Source organism: Daphnia pulex, chromosome 8, assembly GCF_021134715.1.
Source record: "Daphnia pulex isolate KAP4 chromosome 8, ASM2113471v1".
NCBI lineage: Eukaryota > Metazoa > Arthropoda > Branchiopoda > Diplostraca > Daphniidae > Daphnia > Daphnia pulex.
This window is the reverse complement of record NC_060024.1, coordinates 11,154,562-11,172,349: the sequence shown is the minus strand read 5'-3', so window position 1 is coordinate 11,172,349 and position 17,788 is coordinate 11,154,562. Positions and strand designations below refer to the sequence as shown.

General features: G+C 39.1%; 5 protein-coding genes across 9 annotated transcripts; 2 read left to right on the top strand and 3 right to left on the bottom strand.

Annotated features, from left to right (window-relative positions):
* Positions 1–160: 160 nt before the first annotated feature.
* LOC124199783 (ATP-binding cassette subfamily G member 4-like) lies at positions 161–11,674 on the top strand. Of its 4 annotated transcripts, none has more exons than XM_046595721.1 (12): positions 161–371; positions 8,422–8,515; positions 8,599–8,728; positions 8,817–8,940; positions 9,012–9,201; positions 9,279–9,424; positions 9,528–9,609; positions 9,687–9,855; positions 9,920–10,051; positions 10,117–10,280; positions 10,362–10,530; positions 10,592–11,674. In XM_046595721.1, the coding sequence occupies exons 3-12, from the start codon at positions 8,611–8,613 to the stop codon at positions 11,191–11,193; spliced, it is 1,896 nt and encodes a 631-aa protein (XP_046451677.1). In that variant the 5' UTR covers positions 161–371; positions 8,422–8,515; positions 8,599–8,610; the 3' UTR covers positions 11,194–11,674. The 4 variants fall into 4 exon arrangements, with proteins under 4 accessions (XP_046451677.1, XP_046451678.1, XP_046451679.1 ...); XM_046595722.1 differs by lacking the exon at positions 161–371 and adding an exon at positions 7,680–7,812; XM_046595723.1 differs by lacking the exon at positions 161–371 and having other exon boundaries at positions 8,322–8,515; positions 9,540–9,609.
* Positions 1,108–4,190, bottom strand: LOC124199788 (ATP-binding cassette sub-family G member 1-like). Of its 2 annotated transcripts, none has more exons than XM_046595730.1 (11): positions 4,029–4,190; positions 3,752–3,908; positions 3,415–3,538; positions 3,168–3,357; positions 2,949–3,094; positions 2,802–2,871; positions 2,558–2,726; positions 2,339–2,461; positions 2,083–2,246; positions 1,837–2,005; positions 1,108–1,767 (listed from the first exon to the last, which is right to left on the bottom strand). In XM_046595730.1, the coding sequence occupies exons 2-11, from the start codon at positions 3,858–3,860 to the stop codon at positions 1,166–1,168; spliced, it is 1,866 nt and encodes a 621-aa protein (XP_046451686.1). In that variant the 5' UTR covers positions 3,861–3,908; positions 4,029–4,190; the 3' UTR covers positions 1,108–1,165. The 2 variants fall into 2 exon arrangements, with proteins under 2 accessions (XP_046451686.1, XP_046451687.1); XM_046595731.1 differs by having other exon boundaries at positions 3,752–3,911; positions 4,029–4,146.
* Positions 4,443–7,508, bottom strand: LOC124199790 (ATP-binding cassette sub-family G member 1-like). Its single transcript, XM_046595739.1, has 10 exons — positions 7,185–7,508; positions 6,792–6,915; positions 6,538–6,727; positions 6,337–6,482; positions 6,165–6,234; positions 5,930–6,098; positions 5,730–5,855; positions 5,516–5,658; positions 5,256–5,424; positions 4,443–5,175 (listed from the first exon to the last, which is right to left on the bottom strand). Exons 1-10 carry the CDS (start codon positions 7,291–7,293, stop codon positions 4,577–4,579), a joined length of 1,845 nt encoding a protein of 614 aa, XP_046451695.1. The 5' UTR covers positions 7,294–7,508; the 3' UTR covers positions 4,443–4,576.
* Positions 11,675–11,813: 139 nt separating the features above from the next.
* LOC124199785 (ATP-binding cassette sub-family G member 1-like) lies at positions 11,814–14,807 on the top strand. Its single transcript, XM_046595727.1, has 10 exons — positions 11,814–12,067; positions 12,167–12,290; positions 12,357–12,546; positions 12,625–12,770; positions 13,121–13,190; positions 13,260–13,428; positions 13,505–13,615; positions 13,671–13,825; positions 13,886–14,054; positions 14,136–14,807. The coding sequence occupies exons 1-10, from the start codon at positions 11,926–11,928 to the stop codon at positions 14,735–14,737; spliced, it is 1,878 nt and encodes a 625-aa protein (XP_046451683.1). The 5' UTR covers positions 11,814–11,925; the 3' UTR covers positions 14,738–14,807.
* A 355-nt stretch (positions 14,808–15,162) lies between these two features.
* Positions 15,163–17,690, bottom strand: LOC124199792 (venom carboxylesterase-6-like). Its single transcript, XM_046595743.1, has 11 exons — positions 17,505–17,690; positions 17,300–17,440; positions 17,039–17,195; positions 16,893–16,962; positions 16,700–16,815; positions 16,415–16,605; positions 16,167–16,329; positions 15,898–16,094; positions 15,676–15,829; positions 15,470–15,596; positions 15,163–15,396 (listed from the first exon to the last, which is right to left on the bottom strand). The coding sequence occupies exons 1-11, from the start codon at positions 17,688–17,690 to the stop codon at positions 15,237–15,239; spliced, it is 1,662 nt and encodes a 553-aa protein (XP_046451699.1). The 3' UTR covers positions 15,163–15,236.
* Between the last annotated feature and the right edge of the window lie 98 nt (positions 17,691–17,788).

The window sequence follows — 17,788 nt, the reverse complement described above, 5'->3', positions numbered from 1 at the left end:
CTCTTGTAATTAGCAACAATCACAGATCGTCACAGATTCACAGTATCATTGCTTAGGTAATAATTTTGTTACTTTTATTAACCTGCATGTGACTTGCCAAATTTTGCTTGCTTGTTATTGTTTCTCTAAATATTTTTCGTAACTCATTTTTTATTTAGAAAACAGCACCCCGTTTAATTGGAGGAACTTCCAGTGTCGGCCGAGTTAAGAATCTCTTCGATTCCCCTTTCTTTTAAAAATGTCCTCGTGTACGCCCATGTGAATGTGGGTGTATTCACGAGGACTCCCTTTTACCTATTCCTCCTGGTGGATTCAACTTTTCTGTGGATGGAGCACCTGTGGATGCTTGGCTGTATTTCCCAGGCTTAAAGGTAGGACAAATTCATCTGTATTCTTCCCCTTTTTGACAATTATGTGGCGTTGATTTTAAATCGTTATGTAGTACGGAGTACGATTATTCCTGGGCCATGCAGTTGGCTGAAACTGTTTTATCTTGCTGTTTAGGTTTTTCTCAGTCAGGGTTCATTAAATAGCACACGTGTAGAACGACTGCAGATAAGGCCTGTTTTTGTACTTCACAACTTTGTTTGTGAGTAAACAATCAAATTTAATATTTGAACTTGAAACACTTGAAGCAAAGTGCAACTAGAACAATTTTTTTCCACCAAGAGTGTCTTGCTGCCACATCGGCACTTCATACTCTCGGATTACGCAGTTGGTGCATCTCTCTACTACGTGTGAATTTTTAATCATTCAAATTATTGTTCAAGTGTTTAGCACAGCGACTGAATTTTAACATTGTAAAAGTATTCGTGTGGACTGTAGACGCGTGCCCATCAGGTTCAAACTTCGAGCAACTTTGAACACCTGCACTGCCACCGAATAAACCCGCAATTTCCTTTTCGGTAATAAGTCCAGACCTCTGGTCCAGACTAAAAATACTATTTCGTCCCCTCATAAACTCGACATATTACAATTTGAACAAGATAGTTCGATTTTCCGGTGCGCATGTTAAGGGAGTGAATTTGAAAGCCCAAGAGCTGTTTCTCGTCAACCAAAACTTTTTTGTGGGATCTTGTAAAATGTATTTTTGTAAAATTACGGTACCTTCAGAAAACCATTTTTTAAAACACTTAAACATTGGTAATATACAGTGCTAAGAGCTTTAACGGATCATCTTCAGCTTGTAACGTAAAAGAAAATAACCAAGGATTCGTAGTATTATAAAATACGCAAGCATGCCAACTATACAAAAAAGGTACGAACTCTGTTCCATGGCGAAATTTTCCAGAAACTTTTGGGGCGAACGAAAGTAACAGTAAGGTTGGACGCATTCGAGTGGTGGGCGGTCGTAATCGTAGATGGCTATCATGGATCCTTCGAAACCGTAGCGGAAGAAACTGATGTATGAGATCCAGCTCAGATAGGATGGGACAGAATTTAAGTTGATGAAGTAACCAGCGAAAAGAAAAAGCGGAATAGCGCAGGTTGGTCCCAGAAAAACTGCCGATTGAATGCTTAAAGAGGTGCCAAAGAAAAGTCCCACTCCTTGTCCAGTCAGTGACATACAGATTGTGACACACAGGAGCATACCGAAACGTTGTAAGCTCAACGGTTGGCCAGTCATGAAATAGACGATCACCAAATACACAGTAGGAAAGATAATCTGGAACGGGATGTCAGCTAGCAATTTGGCAAGGTAGTACGCTTTGAGGCTGTACCAATGATTCAAATGTTCTCGAAACAACACTTTTCTCTCCAACGGAACTTTTAAAATTTGTAGAGAAAAAATTATTAGAACACGAGCATAACATTGTTTTTTTCTGTGAAACTTACAAGTTACTAAAGTTGGCATGGCGGCGGTGAACACAATAAAAACGAGGTTGAAAAACAGCATTCCAGCGTTGTTTATGGTTAGGTTAGCGTTGTTCCCGATAAACTGATACACCAGTCCAAAGAAGAGACCGAATGCAATGTGAGTAGCGAAGCGTACTTTAGTCAGCATCTAGCATAGCACGCAGTTACGAAATATGTCAACATCTTTTGTTGTAGAAAAATGAAAAGGGAAATTTGCTAACTTACCTTCTCTCTCCAAATAGTACGGAAAGTTCTTTCAAGTAGAACAGACACTTGAGTATGGAATGGTGCGCCGTACGTCAGTCGATCTTTCCTTGAACCATTGTTTTCTTGATCGACTTTGTTCAGACTTTCAGGTCGTTTTTTTATACTTGAAGTTCTCCGGGTCTCTTAAATATCGAACTCAATTGTTTATTTTCTCCCTTCTAACTTAAATGTTTACCGCTAGACCAAGTAAATTGGTTTTGTGATCTAATTTTACCGTCATGTGATGGCGTAACGGGAATAGCTTCTGAAAATTCGTTGTAGATGAGACGGCCATTTTCAATTCCGGATGTCAACTGGAATAACACGTCACCATATTCCCCAGTGGCCACATCCATCACTGGAGGGGAAATCCAAAGGTGTCATTTAATAATTTTCCACCAAAATTTCTTAAAATTAACTTAATGGATCCAAGTCAACGTAAAATATTAGTCACCAAAGTCAGCAGGGTTGTGATAGCTAGGACAGTTCAAATTTACGGTCTTTAGATAAGAAACTAAAGATCCGGTGGGTCCTTGGTAGATACACGATCCTTTTGCCACGATGTAAAGATTATCAAAGTGGTCCAATAATCGCGAGCTTGGCTGATGAATTGTTGCTACAACCTTTCCAAAATGGTGAAAAACATAAAATTTTTTATTTCGCTAATATTTTTATCGATAATTTTGTGATTCATTTACAGTTCGACCACTTCTAGCAATTTCACGTAGTAAACCGACACACTTCAGACTGGAAGAGCTATCCAATCCGCTATAGAAAGAATAAAGATTAGCACAGTTTTTCACATAAAATTTTTTAATGATTCAGCTGTTTGAATCATTTTTTACCTTGTCGGTTCATCTAGAAATAAGACGGCAGGATCGTCCAATAATTCCGCTCCAATCGAAAGCCTTTTGCATTCACCACCAGATAACCGCGAAATTTTTGTTCGTTGACTACCCACTAGTCCCAATGTCTTCAAAATCGTTTCGACCTATCACCCGAATTTTCTCAAAGTTAATTTGCTATTTTTTTTTTAATTCTAAAGCATAATATGAAAAAAATACCTTGAATAACTTTTCCTTGTTTGGGACTTTATTACCCAACTTTAGATGAACAGCAGCCATCATGTATTCTTCGAGAGTTAGGTCTTGTAATAGATGGTCCTTTTGTGTGATGTACGCAGATTGTTTGCGGAATGTTCTAACATCTTGTTTTTCGCCGTTAACCTCGACGCAACCTTCTATCCCGTTGTTCCTGTCAAACAACAATCCGATTCATAAAGTCATCAGCGTTTATATACAAGAAATTTACCTTAAACCGGCCAGTATATTCATTAAAGAAGTTTTCCCCGCTCCAGACGGCCCTAGAATTGCCGTTAATTGTCCGGAATTGAAGGCTCCGCTTACTTTGTGTAAAATCCGTATAGCATTTTTCCCTAGCGACAGTACATAGTAAAGATTACCGTAGGAACAATATCATACATTGCCGTAGCTGAATTATCATGACATAATCACGCCGTTTTTTTTTTACTGTTCTTTATCTCTACAGCAAGCTGATAACGCGTTGTGTCATGTTTTGACTGACAATGTAAGACAGACGTATGTTTTTATAGACGAATGACCTTTTAGACATTGCGTACTGTATTTACCTTTTCCCACAGTATAAGAGATGTCGTCAAAAGTTATATCCAAAGCTTTAGTTGCGTAGTTTTTGTATTCCGTTAAATTACATTTTTCCGTCTGTTTCGTTACTTCCATGGCTGTTTTTTTTTCCCGCGACGACCAAACTTCAAACGACGACAGCAACTATTGCCGATAATTAATAGTTTCTTTCGTTAGTGTGAAATTTTTAAAAGAGAAATATTTGCTGGTACGTAGAATCCGGTAGAATCTTTATGGTTAAAATTCAATAGAAAATATCTTTACCTTAGAATTTCGCCGTTTTCTCACTTCAATTTCGTCGTCTTCGTAAAAACTTTTGACTTCGTGTCAGTTGGGACCCCTAGTCCGCAATAAACGTTGTTTCTTGCTGGTTATCTTTTATCGTGAGCCACTTGTAGCCTAATGCCCTCCAGTCCGTCCATGGTCCGTCTTTCGCACAATCAATTGACTTTCAATGTTGTTTGACTTGGAGCTTGCTTTACTTAGATAATGTTGCTTCGATTTTAAGATAAAACGCGATTTTTTTTTTACCCTTTTCTTGTTCAATTTTTGACTAAAAGCCCAAGCCGCACATAAAAAAATTATACTAGCTAGATTTTTACGGCTGAATTCTTGTCAATTAATCTACAGCAAACCTGTTTTGTGCAGTGCAGTGCAAAAAAAAAACGAATTCGTGCATAACAGTCCTTTGTTTATTGGTTTTATCGTGATCAATTTCGTCAAAGTATGATCAATAATGATGATTTCACACTTCAATATTACGAGTGATCGTTACAAAAAAGAACTTGTGATATATCAACCCAGAAGACGATTTAACGCATACTCTTCAGCTTGAAGCGCAGGAGAAAATAACCAGCAAATCGCATGGCAACAAAATAAAACAGCAGTCCAGCAATGCACAATAAATAGGAACTTTGACTCATGTCAAATTGCTCCAATAACTTGGAAGGCGAACGAAAGTAGCAGTAAGGTTGAAAGCAATCGACAGGCGGGCGTCCGTAATAGATGGCTAACATGGATCCTTCGAAACCGTAGCGAAAGAAACTGACATATGTCAACCAGTTCAGGTACGGTGGGACGGCACCCAATTTGATAAAGAAACCAGCGAAAATCAGTAAAGGAATGGCCATTGTTGGCGCGAGGAAAACGGCTTCTTGGATATCAAACCCGGCGCCGAAGAAGAGTCCCACTCCTTGTCCCACCAGCGATATTCCGATCACGATTAACAGGAACATGATGAAACGTTCCATGCTCATCGGCTGCTTAGTCATTATATAGACTATCACCAAGTACACGGTAGGAAATAATATCTGGAACGGAATGTCGGCGAGGGTCTTGGCAATGTAGTACGCTTTGAGACTGTACCAATTATTCAAATGCTCTCGAGCCAGAACTTTCCTCTCCAGCGGAACTGTTGGGAAAAAATCGTGTCAACTCATTTTCTTTGAACGAGTAAATCTATGTTGAAAAGGTTGGATATTATAGGCTTACAGGTCACGACGGTTGGCATGGCGGCGGTGAACACAATAAAGATGAGGTTGAAGAAGAGCATTCCAGCGTTGTTTAAGGTATAGGTGGCGTCGTTTCCGACGGATCCGAACATCAGTCCGAAAAAGACAGCAAATATAACATGAGTAAAAAAGCGCACCTTCGTAAGCATCTGTTGATTGAAAAACGATCGATTATAACGTCGATGAAATCGAATTTTTTTCTTAACAATATGCAAAATTGATTTTATTATGTAGGCCTACCTTCTCTCTCCAAATAGTTCGCCAGGTTCTATTGAGCAGGACAGACACTTGCGTATGAAACGGTACGGCGTACACCGGTCGATTTTTCTTATTCGGCTTCTTTTTGTCGTTGTCTCTTTTAAGATCTTCTTTCAATTCGTCTACTAATGAAATAAAGTGTCGTTTGTAGGTGAATTCATATGTGACAAATAATTAAAGATTTCCAGCGCTTTACCTTCACTAGACGGTATAGCAAGTGAACCAGATTCTGAATCTTGATTGTAAATGAGACGACCATTTTTAACAATTGACGTCAACTGGTGTAGCACGTCACCATGTTCTCCAGAAGCCACATCCATTACTGGAGATGAGATAAAAGGTGTTAGATTAACTTAGTTTGAAGGAATCGTTAACACGGAAAGTGAATTTTGTCACCAAAATCGGCCGGATTGTGATAGCTGGGGCATCTCAAGTTGATGATCCTTAAATAGGGCACTAAAGATTCTACTGGCCCTTGGTAAATACACGATCCGCTTGCAACGATGTACAATTGATCAAACTGGTCCAATAATCGTGAACTTGGCTGGTGAATAGTGGCAACAACCTCAAACAGAATTAAAAATGGTATTTAGGCTAGTAACCCTTTTCTTGTTTATTTTTGGATCATTACTGTTCGACCGCTCCTGGCGATTTCACGTAATAATGTAACACATTGCATGCTCGACGAGCTGTCCAGTCCGCTGTAAATTAAAAAAAAATAGTTTTAAGATTCATTTGAATCAATTCTTGGGCTCACCAGCTCTCAGACGATTGCTTCTAATTTATTCTTTTAAATTTAATACCTTGTCGGTTCATCCAAAAATAAAATGGAAGGATTGTTAAACAACTCCACTCCAATTGAGAGCCGCTTACGTTCCCCTCCAGACAAGTAGGAAATTCGTGTATGTTTACTATTTATCAGGCCTAATGTCTTCATAACCAGCTTAGTCTATCACACCGAAATATTAAGTATAGGTAAACTTGAGAATCAAAATTTCAAATACCTCGGATTTCTTTTCTTTGTCAGAGAATTTATTGCCTAGTTTCAGATGAGCAGCAGACATCATGTACTCGTAGACGGTTAAGTCTTGTAACAGATGATCCTGTTGTGTGATGTAAACTGATTGTTTGCGAAATGTTTTCAACTCCCGTGTTTCACCATTAACTTCAACGTGTCCATCGATTCCACTTGTTCTGTCAAAAAATAGTATTCACTTATCAACTAGCCATTTCACGTTCGCAGATAATTAAAGCTTACTTTAAGCCGGCTAGAATATTCATTAACGAAGTTTTTCCCGCTCCGGACGGCCCTAGAATGGCCGTCAGCTGACCGGACTTGAAGATTCCGCTCATTTGATGTAAAATTGTTTTAACATTTTTACCTATAGCAACATGAAGTTTACACTACGTTAAGAAAATGTACGGTAGTGTAGGTCAATGTCCGTATAGTACAGACAGTTCTGTTTCTTATCTGTGAGTGTCTACATAGACAGCTAATCATTTGTTATCTATTAACATAATTTAGACTAATATTGTTCTGATCTGCTGACAATTAACTTATTACGGGTCCTGTCATTTCTTGGATACCAGAAAATGCGCTAGTAAATATTAATGGAATTGCACTAGAGTTACCGTTTTGTTCTCAATTTACCTTTTCCGACGGTGTAAGACACATTATGGAAACTAAAATCCAATGAAGTGCTGGCCTGGAGTTCCTGTGGGACTTTCAGATTGATTGTTTCTTGCTGGCTTAGACTCATTCTATTTTTCTGATGCGGCGATTAAAAATCAAGCTAATTGCGTGAATGTAGAATCAAAGTTTATTTAAATAGTCTTGCCTAATAAACTTTCATTTTGCGTAAGAAATTCACCAAGGTTGCACTGCACTTGCGAAAGAACGTTTCGAATTCTGAAGAAAAATCGAACACTTTAGAGCGAAAGAACAACTGTCCCTTGTATTACCATGATCAACTGCCAAATGGCCAATGCTTTATGGCAGTCCAGTATAGCTCATGTTTATATTTTTGTTCAGTCCAACATTTTCCCCCACTGCCCGTCAGATGGCTTAGTTTGCTTTGTATTCAGGTGTTGCGCTACTTGATTGAGCTGAGGAGGGGGGGGGGGGCGTATACGGCACATGTCGTAATTTCCTCGTTGGTGGCGTTCGTTTAATTGCTGCTGTGGATCTTAATTAAAACTCTATAAGAGGCTTCCTCTGCCCGCCTGAAGTCACCGATCGTAGTTTCTTTTTAATGGTACCTGATCCTGTGAAATGATGGGTAAGACGAGTAAGGTAAAATTTGTGCAAGCTACACTATTCTTCCCAAAAGATGTTTTGATTCCCCCTCAATAATCTAAATCGTTTGAGCGATTATTTATTTAGATTCTGTCTTTCATTACAGAATAGCTGGGATTTTGAATAGTGATCCAACAATTAAGTTTCCCTGAAATAGATGCACACAGCAAAGGAGAAAAATCTTTTGTCGGACGAAGAAGGGAAGGATGGGCGACTATAATTTTCGATTCAAAATTTAAAAAAGCAGGAAACGCCCTAGACTCTGTGGATATTTTTCTACGTTTGGTTCTTTTAAGTTCTCTTTTAATTCGTAACAACGAAAAGTCTATTGGGAAGAGCGGAAGATAATGGGAAAAAAATAGTGTTTTCGCTTGGAAGAATGGGCGTGTCGTATGGGAAAATGAACGATTGGGCCACCTAACGGATGTAAACATAATTTTTTGTGTATCTTACGTGTGCATGGCGTGTTAATGCATAATGCGAGGCCATTGCATTTTTATCTTTGTGAAAGCTAGGTTTGAATCATTTTTACTGTGGCTCATTCAAATGATCATTCATTTCCAACATTTTTAATTTCTCTGTCTAATAACAGAATCTTACGTAAAGTGCTACGTATGTTATTTGCCTGTTTTAAGCCGTTAAACATCTGATGTGATTCCTGTTGAAGAACAGTAAATAATAGTCAGGTAAATCCATCTTGTTGTCATTAAATTGACTTGTTAGGTGCTGCTTATTCAAAAAAGGAAAACTTTATGTTCTGTTTCTTCAGCTTATTACAAAAATGGATGCCGACAAAAACTTAATTGAACGGAATTCGGAGACCACTGAAACTCGAAAATACCGAGCGCGCACGTCATTGGATCTCACGTTTAGCGATCTCAGTTATACCGTCGGAGAAGGTAACATTCCGGTTAAATCAATAATAGCAAACCTTTATTTCATCAACCCAAAAATGAAATAACATATTTGTTTTTTTATTTGCTTTAGGAAAAAATTGTAAGCAAATTTTACACGAAATTTGTGGGGTTTTCAAATCGGGTCAGCTTTCAGCCATTCTAGGACCTTCTGGGGCGGGGAAAAGTTCTTTGATGAACATTTTAGCAGGCTTAAAGTAAGCTGATGTTGCATCCACATTTCAGAAAATTGAGTTCACGAGAACATAATCAAAAACTTCAATTACAGGAAAAGTGGGATATTAGGTCGAGTCGAAGTCAACGGGACTGAACGAGACTTCAAAACATTCCGCAAACAGGCGGCGTACATCACGCAACAAGATTATCTTTTGTCAGACTTAACCGTCGACGAGTACATGACTGTCGCTGCTCATTTGAAATTGGGCAACAAAGTTTCCGTGAAGGAAAAGAAATCTACAGTATGTGCCCAAATTGATTTTCATTTTTTTTTCTTGTCCATTTCTTGTGTTGTAATCAATCTTGAACTTCTTGACAGATTGAGCAAATTTTGAAGACATTGGGTTTAACGAGAGCACAGCAGACGAGAGTGAAGTGCTTATCCGGGGGTGAACGTAAAAGGCTTTCCATCGCATTGGAATTAATCGACAATCCTGCCATCCTCTTTCTGGACGAACCAACCAGGTAACGAGTTAAAATTTGAAATAGTTAAACAAATAAGCAGACAGGAGAGTAGCCATACAACCTCAAGAGACAGGCTTGGCAAAGCCAAGTATCATAATCAAAGTTCATTCAATAGCGGATTGGATAGCTCATCGAGTTTGCAATGCATCGATTTGTTGCGCAATATCGCCTTGAGTGGTCGGACGGTATGCGCTACATTATTAATTTATTATTCGCATTGAAATAATTCACTTTAAACTTCTGCTCATCTGTTCGATGAAAGGTGATCGCTACCATCCACCAGCCAAGTTCCAGGTTGCTGGATTACTTCCATCATCTGTACATTGTTACTAGCGGTTCTTGCATGTACCAAGGGCCCGTCGAATCTTTAGTCCCTTATCTCCAGAGCCTGAATTTGAAATGTCCAAATTACTACAACCCAGCCGATTTTGGTAATATGCCCTAGTTTTTATTATCCCTTTCTGAAGACATTTAAAATTCAAATTATTATTGCAGCAATTGATGTGGCTTCTGGAGAATTTGGCGACGTCCTGCCCAAACTGATATCTGAAATTGGAAACGGTCGCCGAGTTTTCCGGGAATATCCCTCGTCATCCCCTGCATCAACAGCAGCATTCTTTAGTCACGGTAGGAACGAAATAACTTATTTTTCTTCGTTACATCTTTATTGACTGAGAAATTCATTGTAACAGATTCAACGTTTTGTAACGATAAGAATGACAACTTCAGCAGAGAGGAAGGCAGACAAGCAGAGACTGGAGATGGAATTCAACAGCGATTTATGGGCACCGCTCCGTTTCATACTCAAGTGACTATTCTTCTTCTACGAGCGTTGAAAACTATGTGGAGAGAAAAGGTAGTAGGCCTACATTAATAATATCTCGGCCATCTCATTTCTCTTTTGAATGAATATCTTGTTATTTTTTCAAACGATCAGATTTTGACTCGGATGCGCTTTATTCTTCACGTATTCGTGGCGATTCTGATGGGCCTTCTCTACTGGCAAGTCGGAGACGACGCAGCCTTCATATTTAACAATGCTGGCATGATTTTTTTCAGCCAGATATTCATTCTTTACGCCGCTGTAATGCCAACTATTTTGACGTGTAAGAAACAGAACCGTATTCTTCATTTAGTTCATGCCAAAAACTATTATTTTTTTATCAGTTACTTTGGAAAGGAAGGTACTGGTGCGGGAACATTTGAACCACTGGTACAACCTCAAAGCGTACTACCTTGCCAAGACGCTGGCCGACATTCCGTCCCAGATTATTCTACCGCTGGTCTACATGGTGATAGTCTACTTCATGACGGGTCAACCAATAGACTTTGAACGCTTCAGCATGCTGTCGGTCATCACAATCTGGATATCGCTGATTGGGCAAGGATTTGGACTGTTCTTTGGAGCTGTTTTCAGCATCGATGTAGCTACTTTTATCGCCCCCATCGCCACCATTCCATTTCTGCTTTTATCAGGATTCTTTGTCCATTTGAACCATATCCCGTCTTACCTGAGCTGGCTAACTTATTTCAGTGTTCTGCGTTACGGTTTCGAAGGATCGATGTTGTCGGTTTACGATAACAATCGAACGAGTCTCGCTTGTTCAGACTCCTTCTGCCATTTTCGCTATCCTCAAAAGTTCCTGCAATATTTTGGCTTTGCTCAAAGTTCCTACTATTTCAATGTTGTCGGTCTTTTGATTATGTTCCTCCTAATAAGAGTAGCTGGTTATTTCGCGCTGCGTTACAAACTGAGACATGTGCGTTGAGTAGTGGTTAAAAAAAATGCCAGTTCTTTTTTAAAAGCCAAAATATTCTACTCCAAAATAAGCCACACAAAAGAAAAATACAACCTAACCTAACAAATTCATCGGCCTTGACCACCTTTTCCTTACCCAGTCCATCAGGCCAATTTTTCCTTCTCCTCCTTTCAACGTGAAGCCTAATGACATGTTTTTGTTCAGTTGGGCGTATACTTAAGGTTGATGCTATCAGTTGTTATTTGGAGCCCTTGCGGATACGTCATAATTCGTGTTCACTCTTATATGGTGAAGAAACGGAAGAAACTTGATAGTTAGAATGTGTGACATCAAAATGCGTGTATTGTTTATTATTTTAGGATCGCTTTCCTAATTTTTTTCTCTGATTAAATTTAGGTACCATATTTGACAATAGAAATCGATGAAAAATAGAGAAGTTATGTAACAGGATGTTTAAAAATGTAATAAAGACTCGAGTTTCTTTATCTGGTGGGCGTTTACGCCTCTTTTATGTCAGGGTACGGTATTTGAGAAATCCAATTTCAAAGGTTGGTCGTCGAGTCGGGAATCTTTCTCGACTGTTGCCACCGCAGATGCAAATGCAACCTTGATTATCAAATGAAATGGTGTCAGAGCCTTCCCTTAATTGTTGAAATAGTCTTAGTGCCCAAACTGAGGCAGTCGATTGACTAACTGTTTACCGTTTTAGTTTTTGTCTAAACTGAATTTATCACATTTGAAATGGACGCAACCGGAATGGACGAGACCAAATTAATTGAGTGGAATAGCTCAACTACACCAATGCTACTACAACGGAGCCAAATTAGCCAACCTACGTTGCTGGATCTTAATTTTCGTGATCTGAGCTACACCACTGGGAAAGGTAAGAGACTCATTGATCTTTATAACAACCTATCAGTAAAATTTTGGATCTTCTTGTTCTCTGAGTGTATAAAACAGAAAATTTCGTTTAATTATTTAGGTGCAAGTGCAAAGACAATTTTACACCAAGTGAGTGGCACCTTTAAGTCTGGCCAATTGATTGCCGTATTAGGGCCGTCTGGAGCAGGGAAAACTTCGCTCATGAACATTTTAGCTGGCGCAAAGTTAGTCGAAAATAAATTTTCAAAACTAAGTGCGGTTTATTATTACAGTGCGTATTTTCCCAACAGGAAAACCGGAGTGGAAGGCCGAGTGGAGATTAATGGCTCTGAACGGAATTTAAAAACATTTCGCAAACAGTCGGCGTTCATCACACAAGAGGATCATCTACTGCAAGATTTAACTGTCGAAGAGTACGTGTTGGCTGCAGCTCATTTGAAATTGGGAAACGGTGTCTCTGAATCAGAAAAGAAATCGACAGTAAGTCTCTTAAATTTTCTTTTCAATTGCAATTATGTTGATGGGAGATTCATCTATTGTTTTAAATCTTGTGCATAGATAGAACATGCCATGAAAATATTAGGGCTGGCAGATAGCCGGCAAACCCGCGTTTCCCATTTATCTGGAGGTGAATGCAAACGACTCTCCATCGGACTGGAAATCATCAATAATCCATCCATTTTATTTCTAGACGAACCAACCAGGTAATTAAAATATTTGAACGAGATTTGAATTTTCTTTCCTCAGTTATCTCTGCTCGAACGATCGAAGTTGTTTAACCTTTGTGTTGTACAGTCCACGACTTTTTCTGTTTACTTCTATGGTGTCAGAGTCGTATTTAAATAATACTAAGCAAACAAATACGTTTTCAGACATCTCTCTAGCTTTCTTTCAAGACTTAATGTTGACTTTATTGAGACATTATCACTTTAAGTGCAACGACCATGTAACAATTGGTACCGTTATGTCATTGCACTTCATGTTATCTGTGAATAGTATTGAAAAATCTGACCTGTGGTAACTTTGTTTGTATTATTCCAACTTTTATCTGTAGTGGATTGGACAGCTCTTCTACCGTGCATTGTGTGGCGTTGCTGGGCGAAATTGCTAGGAGTGGGCGAACAGTAAAATTCCGAAACGATACGGGTTCTTCTATAATGATTCTCAATTGATGAACTATGTACTCGGCACAGGTGGTCACCACCATCCATCAGCCAAGTTCGCGATTGTTGGGATACTTCGACCACCTGTACATCGTGGCGGGTGGATTTTGCATTTATCAAGGACCCGTTAGACATTTGGTACCTTATTTCCAATCAATGAACTTGATCTGCCCCAGTTACCACAACCCAATCGATTTCGGTAATGCTTTTAATTTTGTTCAATAACATCTGAAATTTAAAATATAGCAAATCTTTCCATCCCGTGTAACTGATAGCGATGGATGTCGCTTGCGGACAATACGGAATCGTGCTCGCAGATTTGGTTTCTGGTGTCAAAAACGGTCGACTCAATTTTCAAAACAGTTGTAAACCTAGTTCATCAAACGGTATATTAATTTTGTTATTTATTTCTCTACATGCTTACGTTTCTCTTGTTACCAGATACTCAATTTTGCAATGAAATCGAGGATGTTTCCATTCCGGAAGGCCGGAAGAAAGGGGTCAAACGTCTAGGAAGATGTAATTACGCTGCTCCTTTTCATACTCAAGTTATTGTCTTGCTTGGCCGAACTTGGAGAACTATATGCAGGGAAAAGGTATACCGTTTATCTCAAAATCCTCTATGTGATCAATAATTTTGTCTCACAACTTAACAGATGCTAACTACAATGCGCTTAGCCGCTCACGTCTTGATTGGCCTTTTGGTTGGAATGCTGTTCTGGTTTATTGGGAACGACGCAAATGCCATCCTAAGCAACGCGGGATTGCTCTTCTTCAACCAACTTTTCATTTTGTTTACCTCCTTGACGCCGACTGTCATTACCTGTACGTATATGCGCTACCTTTTCCTATTGAACTAATCGCTAAGAAAAAATATAATTACTATTTATTTCACTTTTTTAACAGTTCCGTTAGAAAGGAAGGTACTTTTCCGGGAACATTTGAATCACTGGTACAGCCTCAAAGCCTACTACCTCGCTAAAACGCTAGCCGACATTCCTTTCCAAATGATTTTCCCTACTGTCTATTTGGTGATCGTTTACTTGATGACCAATCAACCAATGAGCATGGATCGATTCGGTATGTTACTGGCCATTACGATTTGTATGTCCTTGGTTGGACAAGGCGTCGGACTCTTATTTGGAGCCGCTTTTAACATCAAACTGGCTGTGTTCCTTGCGCTGTCCTGCTTAATGCCGTTCATGGTGTTCTCCGGATTCAACGCCACATACGACTCTATTCCGGATTACTTGAAAGGGTTGATTTATGTCAGTTTCTTTCACTACAGTTTCGAGGGATCTATGCTATCCGTTTACGGATTTGGCCGACCTTTTCTCGCCTGCTCACAAGTTTATTGCCAGTTTCGTAATCCTCAAAGGATTCTCGAAGAGTTCAACATGGATCAGAGCTCTTATTATTGGTCTGTGATAGGCCTGCTTGTGTTTTTCCTTGTAGTTAGAGTGGCGGGCTACTTCGCATTGCGTTTCAAGTTGAAAAATGTGATGTAACTAACTTCCTAATTACAATATCGTTGTGTAGTTCTCTTTTATTTGATAATTAAAAGAATAATTGAAGAAATTAACAGTCATTATTTTCAGTTTGATTCATTCCAGAAATTTCACGACAACAATTTTGCAGACAGCTGATCCTAGATAGGATCTTTGCAGGTAGCTAAATTGTAATTGATATCGTTATCGTGAATCCCGTACATCCGTTGTTCAACCCACTACCTTTATCTTCACCAACGGATCCCCTTGGTTATAACAAATTGGTATGTTTCGAGTTTTGCAGGATGCGCTCAACCAAAAATTACGTTGGCTCTATTGTACTGGACCAGAAGAACACTATTAAGAACGCTTGACACCAGATGAATACGACACGGTAAGTCCGTGGAAATGACGCAGAAAAAGCCACATGCGTATCGTCTGACGTATTCCAATGTACGACGAACTTGTATTACGTTATGCGTGTTAAATAAGATTACGAAATGTGGCAAGAAAACTTTTACTAAATTCGGTTCAACTTATCTCTCCAAAATTGTAAGCGTTCATGAAATGGCAGCGAGTCGTTCACCATGGAAGGATGTGCAGCTTCTATCCTGAGATATCGTGTCTGGCTTTCCGTAGTAGGGATCCAATCACTAGGTAAGAAATCACTCCGAGGTACACTGCAGTTTTCACAATTTTCAAACCAAAAAGATGAATGGGTAATTTGCTTTTTGACTATTATAGTTAATATACCCATCGCTTGCGAATGAAGTCCATAAATCGAGTAACATGTTTGAAACTTTCAAATCCTTCAGCGAATGCAGTCGAGGAAAGAACACGTTGGAAAACATAAGTAGCAGTTCCGATGCATGACCGCTGCCTACACAAACAATTGGATAGAAATGGTTAACAAAGGTAGTTATAATTTATTTATTATGATTTAAGTATTTAAGGCGTACCCAGGTCGACCTCAGTTGATATCCCCATAAATCTATTTATCGAAATATGTAAACTGTGGTTGTAGAAATAATAGTAAATGGGTTGTTCGCTATATTTGCTGAGCAACTGAGCGGAATGGTCAATATCTTGATGGAACATGTAGTCTGTGAATAGCTGAAACAGTGACGCAACAAGTTATGTAATGTAAAGTTTAAGTGTGGAAATGGTGCATGTTTTGTTACATCGCCCAGCTCATTCAACTGATGCGGCTGACGCGGGTCACCTATACTGTAGTAACGAGTTAATATCTCGTTTAGAATCTTGAGGTTTTGACGGTCGCGATGGTCGTCGTCACTTTCCATGCCCGTCATGTAGCTAAAGTATTTAACGGGGTTTTCCACAAATTTATTTAATAGCCTACCGTTTCTAGAAAGAAGCCCTAGTACACACCAAAAATTCATAATTGGAAATCAACGAATTTCAGATGCCATTTGCGGAATTTCAGACTTACTACGGATCATTGAACCGCCTTCGTTTCTGTTAGTTCCAATAATGACAGGCACTGAATTGATTTGCTTTGATTCCATGAGAATTCTTGGCTTGGCTGGAAGAAACGGGGATTCCCTCTCGACATCAACACGAGGTCCAAATCCAACCGGAAAAACTTGCATTATCTGTAACAAGATGTTAAAGTCGTGTTTTTTTTTCTAGTTAATGTAAAAAATTCTTGGGCGATTTTTTTTAAATCCATATTTTTACCTCGATTTTTTTTTGGAATTGAACTACTTGCCTGGCTGGTTTTTCTCGCAAACATGCCAATAATTCATTGGAATTCGATTGGGGGCAATTCAAATAATTGGCCAATTTTCGGGTATACTGCCCAACAGATTTTTTGATCGCCCAAGAGTTTAGCGATGTGCCCGACTGAGAAATCGCCCGATGAAACAGTCCTGCAATGTAGTAACCAACGGAATTTTTATTTTGACTTGCAGATTTTTTAAATTGGTGTTTCAACATCAGAAATCGATTTCCTTGCTGCCTTACCTTTGGAATGTGGAGATAATAAATGGTAATGGACACTGACACCGCCAGCGCTCGATCCGAAAAGTGTAACGGAATTGGGATTACCATCGAAAGAGCGAATATGCTCACGCACCCATCTTGGTCGAAAATCAAATGCAAATATTGTAGGGAAATCATAAAGCGGATCAAATGTTTATTATTAAAAAAATTATACTTTAAAGCCATGGTCTGATCTAAAAGACCGTAGTTTCCAGGAGCTTCACTATCTTCAGTGCTTAAAAAACCTGTTGTAAAAATAAAAGCATTTTATAATAGGATTTAGTGATTCATCTTTAAGCTGAAACATGTAGGCCTACCAACCAAAAGAGCCAAGTCTATATTGCACTGTCACAAGGACGATGTTTCGATCAAGGAAATAACCAGGACCTGCTAGATCAGTTGTCGCCCCGGCACTTCCAAAGAAAAACGAACCGGGATGAATATACACCATAACTGGTCTCGGGTCGTCAGAAACCAACTACGTGCAAATATTAACCGAAAACAGGTTTTTTTTTTTAATTTTGTCATCTAAGTTATCCAAGTTAAATTTCACGAAAATGTTGGATAGAAAGACCAGCCTACATTGTGCGTGTAGATGTTCAACGTTAGACAATCTTCGACACCCATAAACTTTTGCAACATCCCATTATATTGTATACAAGGCGATTCCTCTCGACTTGCATCAAGGATATTTCCAAACCACGGATCGACAGGTACGGGATCCTAAATTTTCCCATGTTACATGATGGTGTTAACAACGATATTTTTAAATTTGCGTTAGAGTGACCTTAAAACGAAGCTCTCCCACAGGAGATTTGGCGTACGGAATACCTCTGAAAGCAAAAAAACTTCGTCTGGATGAAGAAATCATTTTCGACCCACGCACTTCACCGAGCGCCGGAATTGTCACAATTGGCGAGCGATCTGAGAGCGCACACACGTTAAAATAGCACAAAAGTTCAACAAAATTCATTATTTCGACCGAACAAGGAGATATGATGTTAATGGTCTGAGTTCTCACTCCAACTGATCCGAATGGTTTGTCCCCATATAAATTTCAATGCTTATTCT

What these genes read in the sequence shown, in the direction of transcription:
- LOC124199788 (XM_046595730.1), bottom strand. Translation starts at nt 3,860, where the DNA reads ATGGAAGTAACGAAACAGACGGAAAAATGTAATTTAACGGAATACAAA. An exon ending in CTCTTATACTGTGGGAAAAG is followed by an intron (nt 3,539 to 3,751) that starts GTAAATACAGTA and finishes TACTGTCGCTAG; the next exon opens with GGAAAAATGCTATACGGATT. An exon ending in CGTTACGCCATCACATGACG is followed by an intron (nt 2,247 to 2,338) that starts GTAAAATTAGAT and finishes TCGATATTTAAG; the next exon opens with AGACCCGGAGAACTTCAAGT.
- LOC124199783 (XM_046595721.1), top strand. Translation starts at nt 8,611, where the DNA reads ATGGATGCCGACAAAAACTTAATTGAACGGAATTCGGAGACCACTGAA. An exon ending in TGAAGGAAAAGAAATCTACA is followed by an intron (nt 9,202 to 9,278) that starts GTATGTGCCCAA and finishes ACTTCTTGACAG; the next exon opens with ATTGAGCAAATTTTGAAGAC. An exon ending in TCGCCTTGAGTGGTCGGACG is followed by an intron (nt 9,610 to 9,686) that starts GTATGCGCTACA and finishes GTTCGATGAAAG; the next exon opens with GTGATCGCTACCATCCACCA.
- LOC124199790 (XM_046595739.1), bottom strand. Translation starts at nt 7,293, where the DNA reads ATGAGTCTAAGCCAGCAAGAAACAATCAATCTGAAAGTCCCACAGGAA. An exon ending in GTCTTACACCGTCGGAAAAG is followed by an intron (nt 6,916 to 7,184) that starts GTAAATTGAGAA and finishes ATGTTGCTATAG; the next exon opens with GTAAAAATGTTAAAACAATT. An exon ending in GAACTATTTGGAGAGAGAAG is followed by an intron (nt 5,425 to 5,515) that starts GTAGGCCTACAT and finishes TTCAATCAACAG; the next exon opens with ATGCTTACGAAGGTGCGCTT.
- LOC124199792 (XM_046595743.1), bottom strand. Translation starts at nt 17,690, where the DNA reads ATGAATTTTGTTGAACTTTTGTGCTATTTTAACGTGTGTGCGCTCTCA. An exon ending in TGGGAGAGCTTCGTTTTAAG is followed by an intron (nt 17,441 to 17,504) that starts GTCACTCTAACG and finishes GGGAAAATTTAG; the next exon opens with GATCCCGTACCTGTCGATCC. An exon ending in AGGCGGTTCAATGATCCGTA is followed by an intron (nt 16,095 to 16,166) that starts GTAAGTCTGAAA and finishes GGTGTGTACTAG; the next exon opens with GGCTTCTTTCTAGAAACGGT.
- LOC124199785 (XM_046595727.1), top strand. Translation starts at nt 11,926, where the DNA reads ATGGACGCAACCGGAATGGACGAGACCAAATTAATTGAGTGGAATAGC. An exon ending in TTTCTAGACGAACCAACCAG is followed by an intron (nt 12,771 to 13,120) that starts GTAATTAAAATA and finishes TTTTATCTGTAG; the next exon opens with TGGATTGGACAGCTCTTCTA. An exon ending in GACGCCGACTGTCATTACCT is followed by an intron (nt 14,055 to 14,135) that starts GTACGTATATGC and finishes CTTTTTTAACAG; the next exon opens with TTCCGTTAGAAAGGAAGGTA.